We start from the raw sequence: 16,522 nt of genomic DNA, 5'->3' as shown, positions 1-16,522 counted from the left end.
GCTCCGTTCTCAGGTACATTTTTCGGGTTGCCTGAAGCTTCTCCCCGACCTAGAGTCCCTGTACCCCGTCGTGCCTTCGGTCCCGGACCGGTGACAGTGCCAGGCTGCTGACCGCCCTCCTTGACAGGTCCAGGCACCTAGCCGCAATCTCCTGCGACCGGGGGTCCGACTCCTCTAGGTCCAGACCACAGTCTGCAACCTAGACAGCTTCCCTTTGGAGCCACCACTCCCAAGCTCCTCTCACTTCTTCGCTCACTGACTACACTACTCACCTCCCCTCCCTGACCCCCAGGGGGGCGACTCTATTCCACTCAAGCCGTCCTCTGGTGTGCCTGGTGGGTGTGGTGCAGTGTGTATCTAGGATTTGATTTGCTGTTGGAGGCAACACTACAAGATAGGGACCCAGAACCATGGTTCCAGGGTTTGGAATTCCGCACGGATGGGCAGTTTGTGCAGTACCCTGTGACAACCTGATAGGCCAGGGGCGTCACACATATTTTAGATAATGTAACAGTTGCACTCAAGTAAAGGGGAGGGAAAAATAACTGAAGGATGTAAATAGTGAATATTGAAATTAGAATATGCATTACTGCCCAGAAATCTTGGATAATGATTGCTATGTTCAGTTTGCACCAGTTCAGACCTTCAGTTTAGGAAGTGTCGGAAATTCTTCTATTTTGTATTATGGAGTCATGTCTTTTGTCTGCACACTCCTCCCAGTGACCTTAGGTGTTCTAATTTTTCTTTTGCAGATTCTTTTCTAGCTCATATAAAATGTCAGGATTGATACGAAAAGAGGCAGAAGTTTAGATTAGGACCCAGTTGAGAGTGACACCTTGGCATGGTAACTAGGCTCAAGTAAATTTGTCCAATTTTCTTTTCAAAATAGATCATTTTTTTTTTAAAAAAATGTTCATGTTTTCTGGGCAGTAATGCATATTCTCATTTCAATATTCACTATTTACATCCTTCAGTTATTTTTTCTCTCCCTTTTACTTGAGTGCAACTGTTATTTTGGATAATGTATGCTATGCTCAGTTTCCACCAGTTCAGACCTTCAGTTTAGGAAGTGCCGGCAATTCTTCTATTTTGTATTATGGAGTCATGTACTTTGTCTGCGCACTCCTCCCAGTGACCTTAGGTGTTTTCATTTTTGTTTTGTAGGTTCTTTTCTAGCCCATATAACATGTCAGGATTGAAAAGAGGGAGAAAATTAGATTAGGACCAAGTTGAGAGTTACACCTTGGCGTGGTAACTGGGCACAAGTAAATTTGGCCAATTTTATTTGCAAAATAACTCATTTTTTCTAAAAAAACAACAAAAACAAATTATGTTTTCTGGGCAATAATGCATATTCTCATTTCAATATTCACTATTTACATCCTTCAGTTATTTTTCTCTCCCCTTCACTTGAGTGCAACTGTTAATTTAAATAATGTTTACTAGTGATGAGCGAGTACCAAAAAGCTCGGGGGCTCGGGCTCGGGCCGAGCATCCCAAGATACTCGTTTACTCGGCCCGAGCACCGAGCCCAATGTTATCCTATGGGAGACCCAAGTATTTTTATGAAATGACCCCCCGGCAGCATGTAGAAACCCTAAAAATGTCACAAAAGTCTCAGAAGAGTGCTCAAATGACATGGCAACAGCATGGGTAAGACCCCTTGAAGCATTTATCACTCAAAAGTCACAGCTGTGAACAATTTTGTCCGAGTTTTACGCCATTTTTACGGACTCACCAGAAAACCTTCCAAAATGACTCCAAAATGAATTTTCATGGCGGAAATGTTAAGGGCACATACCCAATAGTGAGATAGAGCTGGTGTATGTTACTTTTTGAGATTATTACATGAAAGATTTTACGTAAAAACATTATGTGGCACTCCGATGTCCAAAACGCACGTTTTGTGCTTTTTACTAGCGATGTCGGTCATTTTTTTTTTCATTCTATCTCCCTCTCTCATACTTACCGTTCCCCGATCACTGCCGCGGTGCTGCACAGCTGTTCACTAAACTCCGGCGGCTTTTCCTCTTTTGAAAAAGCCGGCCGCTCATTAAACAATCTCATATTCCCTGCTTTTCGGCGCCTATGATTGGTTGCAGTGAGACACGCCCCCACGCTGAGTGACAGGTGTCTCACTGCACCCAATCACAGCAGCCGGTGGGCGTGTCTATACTGTGCAGTGAAATAAATAATTAAAAAAAACGGCGTGCGGTCCCCCCAATTTTAATACCAGCCAGATAAAGCCATACGGCTGAAGGCTGGTATTCTCAGGATGGGGAGCTCCACGTTATGGGGAGCCCCCCAGCCTAACAATATCAGCCAGCAGCTGCAGAGAATTGCCACATACATTAGATGCGACAGTTCTGGGACTGTACCCGGCTCTTCCCGATTTGCCTTGGTGCGTTGGCAAATCGGGGTAATAAGGAGTTAATGGCAGCCCATAGCTGCCAATAAGTCCTAGATTAATCATGTCAGGCGTCTCCCCGAGATACCTTCCATGATTTATCTGTAAATTACAGTAAATAAACACACACACACACCTGAAAAAATCATTTATTAGAAATAAAAAACACAAACCAATTCCCTCGTAACCAATTTAATAAGCCCCAAAAAACCCTCCATGTCGGGCGTAATCCACGGACCTCCAGCGTCGCTTCCAGCTCTGCTGCATGGAGGTGACAGGAGCTGCAGCAGACACCGCCGCTCCTGTCAGATTCACACAGCAATCGAGGTGAGTAGCGCGATCAGCTGAGCTGTCACTAAGGTTATCCGCGGCCACCACTGGATCCAGGGGTGGCCGTGAGTTACCTGACTGACAGCAGCTGATCGCGCTACTCACCTCAGTTGCTGTGTGAAGCTGACAGGAGCGGCGGTGTCTTCTGCTGCTCCTGTCACCTGCATGCAGCAGAGCTGGATGCGACGCTGGAGGTCCGTGGATTACGCCGGACATGGAGGGCTTTTTGGGGCTTATTAAATTAATTACGAGGGAATTGGTTTGTGTTTTTTATTTCTAATAAATGATTTTTTCAGGGGTGTGTGTGTGTTTATTTACTGTAATTTACAGATTAATCATGGAAGGTTTCTCTGGGAGACGCCTGACATGATTAATCTAGGATTTAGTGGCAACTATGGGCTGCCATTAACTCCTTATTACCCCGATTTGCCAACGCACCAGGGCAAATCGGGAAGAGCCGGGTACAGTCCCAGAACTGTCGCATCTAATGTATGCGGCAATTCTGGGCGGCTGCTGACTGATATTCTTAGGCTGGGGGGCTCCCCATAACGTGGAGCTCCCCATCCTGAGAATACCAGCCTTCAGCCGTATGGCTTTATCTGGCTGGTATTAAAATTTGGGGGACCGCACGACGTTTTTTTAATTATTTAGGCTAGTTTCACACTTGCGTTGAATGGTATCCGTTGCGTTGCGTTGTGTGACGGATGCAACGGATGTGTTACATATAGTGGCACAACGGATGCTGCAAAACAACGGAATCCGTTTTTTTTTTTTGTTTTTTTTTTTACAGTTTTACCGGCGGCAGACTATTGTGAACGATCAGCTGATCGCTCCCTGTAGCAGGCCGCCGGGTGATCAGCTGATCGCTCCCTGCAGCTGGCCGCTGGGTGATCAGCTGATCACTCCCTGCAGCCGGCCGATCAGCTGATCGCTCCCTGCAGCCGGGTGATCAGCTGATCGCTCGCAGCGCCGGGTGATCAGCTGATCGCTCGCAGCGCCGGGTGATCAGCTGATCGCTCCCAGCACGGGGGTAAACTGATCACTCCCAGCGCCGGGTGATCAGCTGATCGCTCCCAGCACGGGGGGTAAACTGATCACTCTCAGTGCCGGGTGATCAGCTGATCGCTCCCAGCACGGGGGTAAACTGATCACTCCCAGCGCCGGGTGATCAGCTGATCGCTCGCAGCGCCGGGTGATCAGCTGATCGCTCCCAGCACGGGGGGTAAACTGATCACTCCCAGCGCCGGGTGATCAGCTGATCGCTCCCAGCACGGGGGTTAAACTGATCGCTCCCAGCGCCGGGTGATCAGCTGATTGCTCGCAGCGCCGGGTGATCAGCTGATCGCTCCCAGCACGGGGGGTAAACTGATCACTCCCAGCGCCGGGTGATCAGCTGATCGCTCCCAGCACGGGGGGTAAACTGATCACTCCCAGCGCCGGGTGATCAGCTGATCGCTCGCAGCGCCGGGTGATCAGCTGATCGCTCCCAGCACGGGGGGTAAACTGATCACTCCCAGCGCCGGGTGATCAGCTGATCGCTCCCAGCGCCGGGTGATCAGCTGATTGCTCGCAGCGCCGGGTGATCAGCTGATCGCTCCCAGCACGGGGGGTAAACTGATCACTCCCAGCGCCGGGTGATCAGCTGATCGCTCCCAGCACGGGGGGTAAACTGATCACTCCCAGCGCCGGGTGATCAGCTGATCGCTCCCAGCGCCGGGTGATCAGCTGATCGCTTCCAGCGCCGGGTGATCAGCTGATCGCTCGGCCGCCGAGAATCTGTGCGGGGGGAGGAGTGCGGAGTGGGTGGAGCCGAGCGGGGCCATGGCGCTGAGGACAGGTGAGTGTGTGTGTGCGTGTGTATATACTGTATATATATATATATATATATATACATGCGGAGTGGAGTGCGGGAGGGGGCGGAGCCGAGCGGGGAAGTGTCGAGCTCCCTGCACACGTGGCCAGGGTAAATATCGGGTAAATCACTTTCCTTGGTTACCCGATATTTATCTTGGTTACGGGTCAAGGGAGCCAGAGAGAGCATGCGCAGTGAAATCCTAAGGATTCCGCTGCTCAAAAAAACGTTACATGCTGCGTTCCTGCCACTGGGCGGAAGCAACGGAGTGTCGCCCAGCGGAAGCAACGCAGGTCCTTTTGGCACAATCCGTCATCCATACAAGTCTAACGGATTCCGCTGTTTTCCAAAAGGGCGGATTGTGACGGAAGGAAAACAACTCAAGTGTGAAAGTACCCGTAATTATTTATTTCACTGTACAGTAAGTATACACACGCCCACCGGCTGCTGTGATTGGGTGCAGTGAGACACCTGTCACTCAGCGTGGGGGCGTGTCTCACTGCAACCAATCATAGGCGCCTGCGGACGGGGAAAGCAGGGAATACGAGATGGCTGTGTGCAGAGCACAGCGTGCCCACCGGTATAAAGGCTCGGTCACGCTGTGCGGGCCGGCCAATCACTGCAATTCCACAACTAAGGCTAGTTTCACACTTGCGTTTGACGGGATCTGTAGCATTGCGTTGTGTGACGGATGCGTTGCATATAGTGGCACAACGGATGCTACAGATTGTACAAAATAACGCAATCCGTTATAGGTTTTTTTCCTTGACTTTACACATCTGGGCATGCGCAGTTGTGTAAAGACGGATGCGTTAACGGAATCCGTCAAATGACGCATTCTAACGGAATCCGCCACCATAGGCGTCTATTATAAAAACAATGGACGTCAAACGGATTCCTGCAGATTGCGTTTTTTTGACACTTCGCCAAGCGCAGAAAAACGCTACATGCAGCGTTCCATCCGCCCGGCACAGCGTCAAAATAACGACGCTGCGTCGTTCAGCGGATGCAACGCAGACACTTGCGTTACAGTGCGTCATCCATATAAGTCTATGGTGAATAGCGCAGTGCGTTAACGGATTGCGCTATTCTCCATAGTGACGGACTGCGCTGAACGCAAGTGTGAAACTAGCTTAACAGGGCTGTGGCATTGCAGTGGTCTGCCAGCCAATCCCTGCATGAGGGCTGGCTCTCAAAAGAGCGCCAACATGCAGGGATGAAGACCACGAGTACAGCACGAGTATTGCGAAATTACTCGGTACCCGCCGAGTAGCCCGAGTACAGTGATACTTGTGTGAGTACCGAGTAGTGACAAGCATACTCGCTCATCACTAATGTGTACCAGTAAAGTGGCAGCCGAAACTCAAGTGAACCTCCTAGTTGGGAACCACCCTATGATCTCCTATCACTGCCGGTCAAACTATTCAAGTAATGCCTGTGAAATATTACTATTTGGGTAGGGTTCTCCTTTTGTGGACTGATTCGTGGGATTGTCCACCCAAAATATGCGATTTTTTTTTTATGTTTAACTCGTATCAAACAATACAGTTATATCATGTGATGAAAAATTATTTTATTTAATAACCAGCTGCAAAAGGATAAAGGATTCACAGAATTAAATTACAATAGTGATAGAATTACATTGCAGGACATATTAGAAAAGCTAATGATTACATAGCACATTTGTCAGTAAAATAATAGGAAGCAGAGATCACGGCGTCCTCGCTCTTACTCATACTTTCTAAGGCTTACAATCTTTTTGAAATAGCTGAATAGTACCCAGAATATTTTTCATTTTGGTTTGAAAAGCAACAACATCATCAAATGTTTCAATTTTGCTCACTTTGGTATTTTCAACAAGTGCAGCTCCGGATTTTCTGGGGATACCTTCCTTACTTACATGGCAATAGGCGTTCCACACATGAGTCGGAGCGCTTAGTCCATCTTTTTTTATTGGCACATTCCCAGGCACAATGCCCGTTATTATGTATATCACATCTTCACGGTCTGCTAATATTTTCATCATCTCTTTTTCGTATGGACTCCAGATATTGTTATTTACCTCTGGTACCATTGGTACTACATTGGTCAGGGTGAAAGTTGCGTTATAACTATTTTCACAGGCGGTTTGGTGTCCACAGGGATTTAAATGCCCCCTTTGGTATTCTGTATTTGTATAGTCTTCATCCACGGCCTGACTCGTTTGTAAGAGTTCCGGTGGTCTGTTTTTAGATTCTCTTTGTTCAATATTGTTTTTCTTGTTATACTTGCCCAATGCTTCTTTTGCGTCTTGGTATAATGTCATCTCTTTTGATTCAACGTTTCGATAAGGCAACTATAAAAGTAAATCATATGTTTTAATTCTTTTATTGAACAGTTGTAATAAATAGACATATATTACATTTCAAACTTAATGACATTTTATGGTCTACATAACTTATCACCTGGTCAGTTGAGAGGTGAGGATTGTTAAATTGATGTGTGTCTCATCATTGAGGCCCCTCCCAATTGCCAGAACTAGAGTTGAGCGAGTACCTAACTATTCGTACTCTCTATACTCATAACGAGTACTGTTTAATATTCGCATATTCATTCCGAATAGCGTGTGCAATGCAAGTCAATGGGGAAAACTCGCAATGTAACGAGTAACCCGAATGCTGTACTATTCGTGCGAGGAGCGAATAGTGCGGAATTTGGGTTACTCGTTACTTTGTGAGTTTTCCCCTTTTGAATTGCATTGTACATGCTATTCGGAACAAATACGCGAGTATTAGACAGTCCTCGTTATGAGTATAGGGAGTACAAATAGTTACTGTAGGTAACGCGCTCAACTCTAGCCAAAACTTTAAGGGTGCTTTACACGCTGCAACATCGCAAGCGATAGCACCTGCCCCCGTCGTTCGTGCGACATGTGGTGATCGCTACCATAGTGAACAATATCGCTACGGCAGCGGCACATGTACATACCTGTTCAGCGACGTCGCTGTGGCCGCCGAACAATCCCTCCTTCAAGGGGGAGGTACGTTCGGTGTCACAGCGGCGTCACTAAATGGCCGCCCAATAGAAGAGGAGGGGAGGAGATGAGCAGCCGGAACATGCCGCCCACCTCCTTCCTTCCTCCTTTCCGGTGGACGCAGGTAGGATGATGTTCGTCGTTCCTGCGGTGTTACACACAGTGATGTGTGGTGCCGCAGGAACGACGAACAACCTGCGGAATGAAACACCAAAGACATCATGATTAGGAGCGACGTGTCAACAATCAACGATTTTTGCCGTTTTTGCAATCGTTGATCGTCACTCCTAGCTGTCACACACTGCGATGTCGCTAACGACGCCAGATGTGCGTCACAAACACCGTGACCCCGATGATATATCATTAGCGATGTCGCAGCGTGTAAAGCACCCTTTAGACTTATCTCTCCTAAGCACAATACCATAGCCAAGAGGAGTTGAATGTAGCATCTGGTTATGTAATCACCAACCACTCCATTTTAAATCAATGGCATTGAAGATACAAACGTAGCCAGCACTGCACTTGACTACCTTTATCACTGCCATAGACACATATGTGACCAATTGCATCATTCAATTTGTTCTGAGTGTGGTCTAAGGCGGGCTTTGCACACTACGACATCGCAGGTGCGATGTCGAGGGGGTCAAATTGAAAGTGACGCACATCCGGCATCGCATGCGACATCGTAGTGTGTAAAGGCTCAATGATACTATTAACGAGCGCAAAATCGTCGTAATCGTATCATGGGTGCAGCGTCGGCGTAATCCAGAATTACGCCGACGCGACGGTCCGATGTTGTTCCTCGCTCCTGCGGCAGCACACATCGCTGTGTGTGAAGTCGCAGGAGCGAGGAACATCTCCTACCGGCGTCACCGCGGCTTCTGTAGGATATGCGGAAGGAAGGAGGTGGGCGGGATGTTTACATCCTGCTCATCTCCGCCCCTCCGCCGCTATTGGCCGCCTGCTGTGTGACGTCGCTATGACGCCGCACGACCCACCCCCTTAGGAAGGAGGCGGGTCGCCGGCCACAGCGACGGTCGCAGGGCAGGTGAGTGCGTGTGAAGCTGGTGTAGCGATAATGTTCGCTACGCCAGCTATCACACGATATCGCACTTGCGACGGGGGCGGGGACAATCGCGTGCGACATCGCAGCATCGCCTTGCGATGTCGCAACGTGCAAAGCCGCCCTAAAATGTATAGCTTCCAACCATCCCAGATTCACTGGCTGTCCCTATTTGAAGGCGCAGTCCCACTGTCTTGGCAGGTCAGGGCTTTGTCCCGACTCTTGCTCACTCTCTCCATGCATTGTCTTCATTGCTACATAGATCTTCCTCCTCGGGGAAGGTGGAGCTGGCTTCTCTGCTCTGAACACACTTACATTAGATAAATAAACAATTCTCTTTTCTTGTGATCTGTTATCATTGGGAATCAAACTCACAACGTGCATCATTGTTGGCAGCAGCTAAAGCTACGAGCCACAGCCTGCACTGACGAGAATGGGGGGATTTTCTAAACTTGAAGTTGCATTGCAGTCTCTGAACCTAGATTATACTGGTACATAGTGATACATCTGTACATAGCAGTGTATGTCTATGTCTCTGTATTCTCCCTATAAACAAAAATGTAAAACAATTATGTGACGCCCTGACAAAATCAGGTTGTTACAGAAAACTACATCCATCTTCCAGATGCAGGATTCCCTCTTCCTTGGCCTTCCAACACAACCCCACACACAGGTACAAACACCAGCCACAAAAGCCTAGTCACCCCCCTAGGACAATAGGGACACACCAGTGGGCGGGGCCAGGCAGATGGTGACGCCCACCTAGGGGTTCTGGGGTGTTCGGGGAGGGAACAAGTGAGTCTGAGTCAGACAGAGTTAGAGTGAAGTTTGAGCAGAGGAAGTGAGAGGAGTGAGAGGTAGTCGGGGATTGTTGCTCCCGAACTACCGGACTACCTCAGCTGACTAGGTGGCAAACTGCAATGCAGGGCCACAGGCGACGGAGATCCAGTTGCGGGAGACCTTAAGTGGACTGGGGCAGGGTTGTATCCCGCCGGTGCCGACAGCGGGAATCCTGTCCGGAGGCCATGCACAGTTGGGGTACCTGGACCCCAGGGCGATGACAGCTGCAAGCACCTTTCCAAGATTCCAAGTCTTGTCCCACTAGTAGCCCAGATAGAGTGAGACGGAAGCCCAACGCGGGGGATAGGGCGTCTGCAAGTGCCTGCAAAAATCCCAAGGGCAAGATCTCGCGGGCAACAGCTCCCACAGCAAAGACACCAGGAGTGGACTTTTCCCGTTCCATGCAGACTAGTCAACACAGGAGACACCAAACTAGAGTGCAGGAGGAAGGGCACCTGTTCTGGTCACCGGCACACCCCTCCGGAGGCTACCAGTATCCAGCACTTGATTTACTATCTGGACTCTGTGTGAGTTATTCAAAAACAGTGAGTACACCGGTATGATCCGGTCCAACCTGCGAACTGCACCGCAGCATTTCACTCCCACCTGCACCTTGGCCCCGGGAATACACCTCCCCTACCTGTGGAGGGGATACCATCCTACTGCCCCACTCCATCAGTCCCGGGCACCCTATATCAAGACAGCGGTGGTATCACCAACCATCACTGCAACCCACGGGTGGCATCACTGACAAACTCTCCCCTGTAAATAACCCCTTTATTCAGTTGTGGGTGACGGGCTGCTGCACGAGCCCCGAATCCGGCTGCCACTCGAGCCACAGCCACGATCCCGGATCTGAGCGTCCCGAGTAGCCCCTCTGACGTGGTCTGTGCCCCCGCCCGCGACAATTACATGAATTTAATTTTAATTCTTGTTTTTTAAAAAAATAATAAACATCACAAATCATAAAATAACATGGGACGTGTCCCGCTAGTCATAACAACATGCACAATACAGCAATCAGATTTACAGTGATCGGTAAATGCCATAAATAGCATAATTGATTTTTTTTCCCAATAAACCCACGAAAATGATAAAAATGCAACACTGAGGTCGTGTTCACACATAGTAAATGCTGTGTTTTTTCTATTGCTCTTTTCTGACATTTTGTGCAGGCGTCTGCACCACACAATGCAGTAACAATCTACTCCAATTATTGCGTTTCTGCTGTGTTTCTTTTATATGTTTTTCCCTTATTTGATGCTTTTTTGGTGCAGATGTGAAGCCATGTTTTAATGTTTTTTTAATGATACACAAACGCTTTGACGTTGCTCCATAGATGCCTATAGAGAAAAAAAAATGCACCAAAGCTGCACAGTATAACAGATTTTTTAGAGGTTTTCAAGAAATCACATCCATGTTGCTTGGAGGTTCAGGGCGTGTTCACATGTTGCGTCAATGCTGTGTTTAACTGTCAAGCAAAGTGGATGTGATTTCATGAAAACATCGCCCATTCTGCATTTAAAGACGCCGCTGAACGGTGCGACTTTAATGATTTTTCATCTAGAGGCTTCTATGTGAAGCCTGAAAAACTGCATGTAGAAAACACAGTTACTTTTTTAAGAGCAGAATGAAAGCTTTTATGTACTATAAAAAAACAGATTAAAAACACTGATTCAATTCTGCCCCAAAAACGCATCAAAAAGGAAATGCACGAAAAATGCAGCAAAAATGCAATAACGAGATATTATTATTGCATAGTTTGGTGTAGACCCCCTACTGTATGTAAAATGTACAGAAAATAAAAAGAACTGTATTATGCAACATGTGAACAGAGACTTAGGCTAGGGCCCCACTTTGCGTTCTCCTACTTGCAGTTCTGAACGCACGTTTTGGGCTTAATTGATTTGACCAAAGTTGCCTTTTTTTGAAATTTAGCGCTGAAAACGCATGCGTATTTACCGCGTTTTAGATGCGTTTTCAGCGCTTTTTACATGCTTTTCCACTTGCGTTTTGACAAATGCGTTTTGAACATCAAGAAACAGCTAAATAAAGTTTAAGCAGTCAAACAGAATGAAAAAATCGATATTTCAAAGTAAAATAATGGAAATAAATTTATTTCATTAAATTATTGTGCTAATTCGATATTTAACAAAAAAATAGCAGTAAATTAATAATTATTTTTAATTTATTGGTCGGACTATGTGTGTGTGTAAAGGGACATATGAAATAATTATTTTGAAGTCCAAAACGCATGTTTTCTGCACCAAAAAAGCAGGTAAAACGCTGGAATTTTGAGGATTGTTGGTTTTTGCCATTTCTCATAGACTTCAATGTTAGCAAAACGCACCCAAAATGGCAAAAACAATTGACATGCTGCTTCTTTGAACGTATGTTTTTTGCCACAAAATATGCAAATTCGCAGATGCGTTTACAAATGCAAAGTGGGATCGGAAAAATCACATTTGCGATTGATTTTGATGGGTAATGGAAATGCAAGCATTTTGGCAGGAAAAAGGTGCTTCTCAAAACGGACCAAAAAAGCACCAGAAACGCAGGTGGAAACGCAACGTGGGGCCCTACCCTTACAGACACAAAAAAGCCAGATGTCATATAGTGAAGCTACAACCAGATGCTAAAGTTCTGGCTGCTACAACTATGAATGAATGAACAAAAAATAAATCCATAGATCCCAACTAGAGATGAGTAGGACGCACAGATGATGTCGCACGAGCCCTGGCTGTCTATTAATCAAGATTTAAAGTACCTTGAAAAAGTATTCAAACCTTGTGAACTTTTCCACATTTTTTCACTTTAGACCCACAAATTTAAATGTATTTGAGATTTTATGGGATATACCATGTTTTTCCAAAAATAAGACACTGTCTTATACTTTTTTTTTTCCCCCAAAAAAGCACTAGGACCTTTTTTGGAGTAGGCCTTATTCTTGGAGAAACATAGTTGGGGGTTTTATCACCCCAAAAAAGCAGACCCCCCTCTACCCCCCATCCCAGGAGACTCATACTTACCAGATCCCGGACATCTGCGGGGCTCCAAGGTCCTCCTGTGATCTTCACAGGGCGCTCCCAGCAGTTATGCTGCATGCTGTCCTCCCCTGCTTCTAGCCTGTAGGCGTAGTATGAGTGTCGCACTCACTCATACACATGCACACACACATCAGATATTACACACAATCACCAGTCAGATCGCGCACACACACTCACTAGTCACTCACCCCAGCAGTACAGACTGCCTCCAGGCGCAGGTAGAGATGGAACGCAGTGCAGTGGAACACATTGAAGACTCAGCGGTGGAATGCTTCACAGGTCCTGTAGGCATTCTATCCGCAGGTCCTATGCGTTCCACTGCACTGTGTCTCAGGATTCTGTAGGCCAGAAGAAATCGTTATCGCTGGATGTGGTGAGTGTGTGTGTTATGTGATGTTTGTGTGTGTGAGATCGGATGTGTGTGGGGGTGCGATCACTGCAGGTCCTGCCGCTCAGCGTCGGGTGAGTATGATTGCAGGATGTGTACTGTCTATAATGAAGTCTCCTGCAGTATTCTTTAACTTTTTTAGCTGCATGGACTTTTCTTTATTGAACCACGACTAGGGTTTATTTTCAAGGTGGGGCTTATATTTAAACCTTAAGCGGGCTTTACACACAGCGACATCTCTAGCGATGTCGCTGGTGAAAGCACCCGCCCCGTCGGTTGTGCATCACGGGCAAATCGCTGCCCGTGGCGCACAACATCGCTAACACCCGTCACACATACTTACCTGCCTAGCGACGTCGCTGTGGCCGGCGAACTGCCTCCTTTCTAAGGGGGCGTTTCGTTCAGCGTCACAGCGGCGTCACTAAGTGGCCGTCCAATAGAAGCGGAGAGGCGGAGATGAGCGGGCCGAACATCCCGCCCACCTCCTTCATTCCTCATTGCGGGCAGCCGCAGGTAAGGTGATGTTCCTCGTTCCTGCAGTGTCACACATAGCAATGTGTGCTGCCACAGGAACGACGAACAACCTGCGTCCTGCAACAGCAATGATAATCGGGAAAGGAACGACATATCAACGATTAAGTAAGTAGTTTTGATCGTTAACGGTTGTTCCTGCGTTTCACACGCAACAACGTCGCTAACAAGGCCGGATATGCGTCACGAATTCCGTGACCCCCAACAACATCTCGTTAGCGATGTCGTTGCGTGTAAAGCCCGCTTTACTCTGAAAATGCTGGCGGGCTTATTTTATTTTTTTTTGGAGGGGGACCTTATTTTTGGAAAAACGCGGTAGCAGCACAGAGTAACAAGTATATGTGAAGTGTAAAGGAAATAATACATGGTTTTTTAATTATTTTAAAAAATATAAATCTGAAGATTGTGATGTGCATTTGTATTCAGCCCCCTGTAGTCTGATAGCCCTAAATAAAATCCTGAGTAATCAATTGCATCCAGAAGTCCCATAATTCATAAAATGAGTCCACCTGTGAGTATTTCATTCTCAGTATAACTACAGCTGTTCTTTGAAGACTTCAGAGATTAGTTTGAGAACATTAGGGATCAAATAGCATCATGAAAACCAAGGAACACACCAGACAGGTCAGAGATAAAGTTGTGAAGAAGAGTAAAGCAAGTTTAGGTTATAAAAAAAAAACATCTCATGGAGCACAGTTCAATCCATCATCCAAAATGGAAGAAGCACGACACAACTGCAAATCTACCAAGACATGGCCATCCACCTAAACAGACATCCCAAGCAAGGAGAGCACTAATTACAGAAGCAGCCATTAGGCTCATTGTCACTGTGGAGGAGCTAGAGAGATCCATAGTCGTATACTCCCAAAATCTGGCCTTTATGGAAGACCAGCAAGAAGAAAGATATTTTTGAAAGCCATAAGAAGACTTGTTTCTAGTTTACAAAAAGCCATGTACAGGACAGCTAGCATGTGGAAGAAGATGCTCTGGTCAGATGAGACCAAAGTAGAACTTTTGGGGTTAAATGCAAAACAATATGTGTGGCAGAATACTAACACTGCACATCACCCTGAAAATACCATCCCCACCGTCAAACATGGTGGTAGCAGAATCATGCTGAGAGGATGCTTTTTTTCAGCAGGGGCAGGGAATTTGGTCAGAGCTGATGGGAAGATGGATAGAACTAAACACAGGGTAATCCTGGAAGAAAACTTATTAGAGGCTGCAAAACACTTGAGACTGGGATATAGGCTTACCTTCCAGCAGGACAAAGACCCTAGACATACTGCCAGAGCTACAATAGATGTTTTAGATCAAATTATAATCATATGTGTGAATGTCTAGTTACAGTCCAGATCGGAATCCCATTGAGAATCTGTGTCAGGACTTGAAAATTGCTGTTCACAGACGTCTCCATCCAATCTCACTGAGCTACAGCAAAGAAGAATGGGCAAAAATTACAGCCTCTAGATGTGCAAATCTGGTAGACACATATCCCAAAAGACTTATGCAATAATTGCAGTTAAAGGTGGTCCTACAAAGTAATGACTCAGGGGTCTGAATACAAATGCAGGTTACAATTTTCAAATTTATATTTTTAAAATAAGTTTATGGTGAAATCTGAAAAAAATGCGGAAAGGTTCACAGAGTATAAATACTTTTTCAAGGCACTGTAGCCATGGAAATAATGAATGATTTTGCAATCTGCAAAAGTATATTAATAAAATTCTCACCTGAGCCTCTACTTTGAAAGCTTTGCATCGTGGACAGGTTTTTGACAAATCAGCATGTAAATTCATGATGTAGGCCGAGTACAGAGGCATACGTCTCCCTCTGTCATACAAGGTGGCATACCGATAGGCATTTAGATATCTTTGGCATATATATGCCGGAGAAACCACGGAATCCACACCAAGTTTTTTTATCCCATCTGGAAGATTATTTGGATCAAAGAGACTAGACTTAGTGATGCCTTGAAACCCACTGGGGATGTGCCCCTTATAAAAATAATTAAGGCATGCGTTAAAGCTATCTAACACCTCGGCATAGGTGCCAATGGCCACCGCTAAGATCAGTGAAATGCTCAGCAATGGCTTCATGTTCTCTGCAGGAATCTGATGATAATGTGGAAAGTGGAGCCTTTTTATACTATAAAGAGTAGTTATACATTAACCTTGTGCTTACTTTGCTATGTAGATAATGTGAATCACTTTCCAAAGAAATTATGAAAGGCTCCGTATTTGATTAATCTTCACAATTTTCCATGTAATTGATTTCACACTTGTCAACTTTCCAAGACTTTCTTGAAAAAAGGAGAACTCTTCCCCAGCAAATCTCCAAGCATCACCAAAGCAGTACATCTGTAAGCTCTCTTGTGCGTAATTTCAGGAACCTATATATGAAAGCTTCGGCTTTGGTCGTCTTGGTCGTTATCCTCCCTTAGAGCATAGAATTTACCAAGTATGAATTATAATCATGGCTATTGTGAAATTGTCTCTGACATTAATTCAAAGAATTTTTCCCAGCCAACAGAGTGAGTTTCAATAAATACAAACTAATAAAGTACAAAAAAAAATAGGCATGGCTTAGAGGAGATGGAATTATCCCCAAATGTTATCATTGGTGTTTTCCCCTTTTCTGAGCACTAAGGGGTACTTTGCACGTTGCGACATCGCTACTGCGATATCGTCGGGGTCAAATCGAAAGTGACGCACATCCGGCGCCGGTAACGATGTCGCAACGTGTAAAGCCTAGGAGAGAAGATGAACGAGCGTGAAACAGTCAAAAATCGGTGATCTGTGTCACGTCGTTCATTTTCATAATGTGGGTGCGTCCGCAGGTACGATGTTGTTTGTCGTTCTTGCAGCTCCACACATCGCTGTTTGTGAAGCCGCAGGAGCGACAAACATCTCCTTACCTGCGCCCGGCATCCACCGGCAATGCGGAAGGGAGAAGGTGGGCGGGATGTTTATATCCCGCTCATCTCCGCCCCTCCGCTGCTATTGGCCGGCCGCTTAGTGACGTCGCGGTGACGTCTCTGTGACGCCGAAT

At 46.3% G+C, this 16,522-nt stretch overlaps 1 protein-coding gene across 1 annotated transcript; it reads right to left on the bottom strand.

Moving 5' to 3' along the window:
- Nucleotides 1–6,147: 6,147 nt before the first annotated feature.
- On the bottom strand, nucleotides 6,148–15,574 carry LOC142301960 (endonuclease domain-containing 1 protein-like). The gene is made up of 2 exons (XM_075343024.1): nucleotides 15,205–15,574; nucleotides 6,148–6,924 (listed from the first exon to the last, which is right to left on the bottom strand). Exons 1-2 carry the CDS (start codon nucleotides 15,568–15,570, stop codon nucleotides 6,331–6,333), a joined length of 960 nt encoding a protein of 319 aa, XP_075199139.1. The 5' UTR covers nucleotides 15,571–15,574; the 3' UTR covers nucleotides 6,148–6,330.
- Nucleotides 15,575–16,522: the final 948 nt, after the last annotated feature.

Source organism: Anomaloglossus baeobatrachus, chromosome 4, assembly GCF_048569485.1.
Source record: "Anomaloglossus baeobatrachus isolate aAnoBae1 chromosome 4, aAnoBae1.hap1, whole genome shotgun sequence".
NCBI classification, from domain to species: Eukaryota; Metazoa; Chordata; class Amphibia; order Anura; family Aromobatidae; genus Anomaloglossus; species Anomaloglossus baeobatrachus.
Note: the sequence above shows the minus strand (reverse complement) of the source record. Positions and strands in the feature narration are given on the sequence as shown.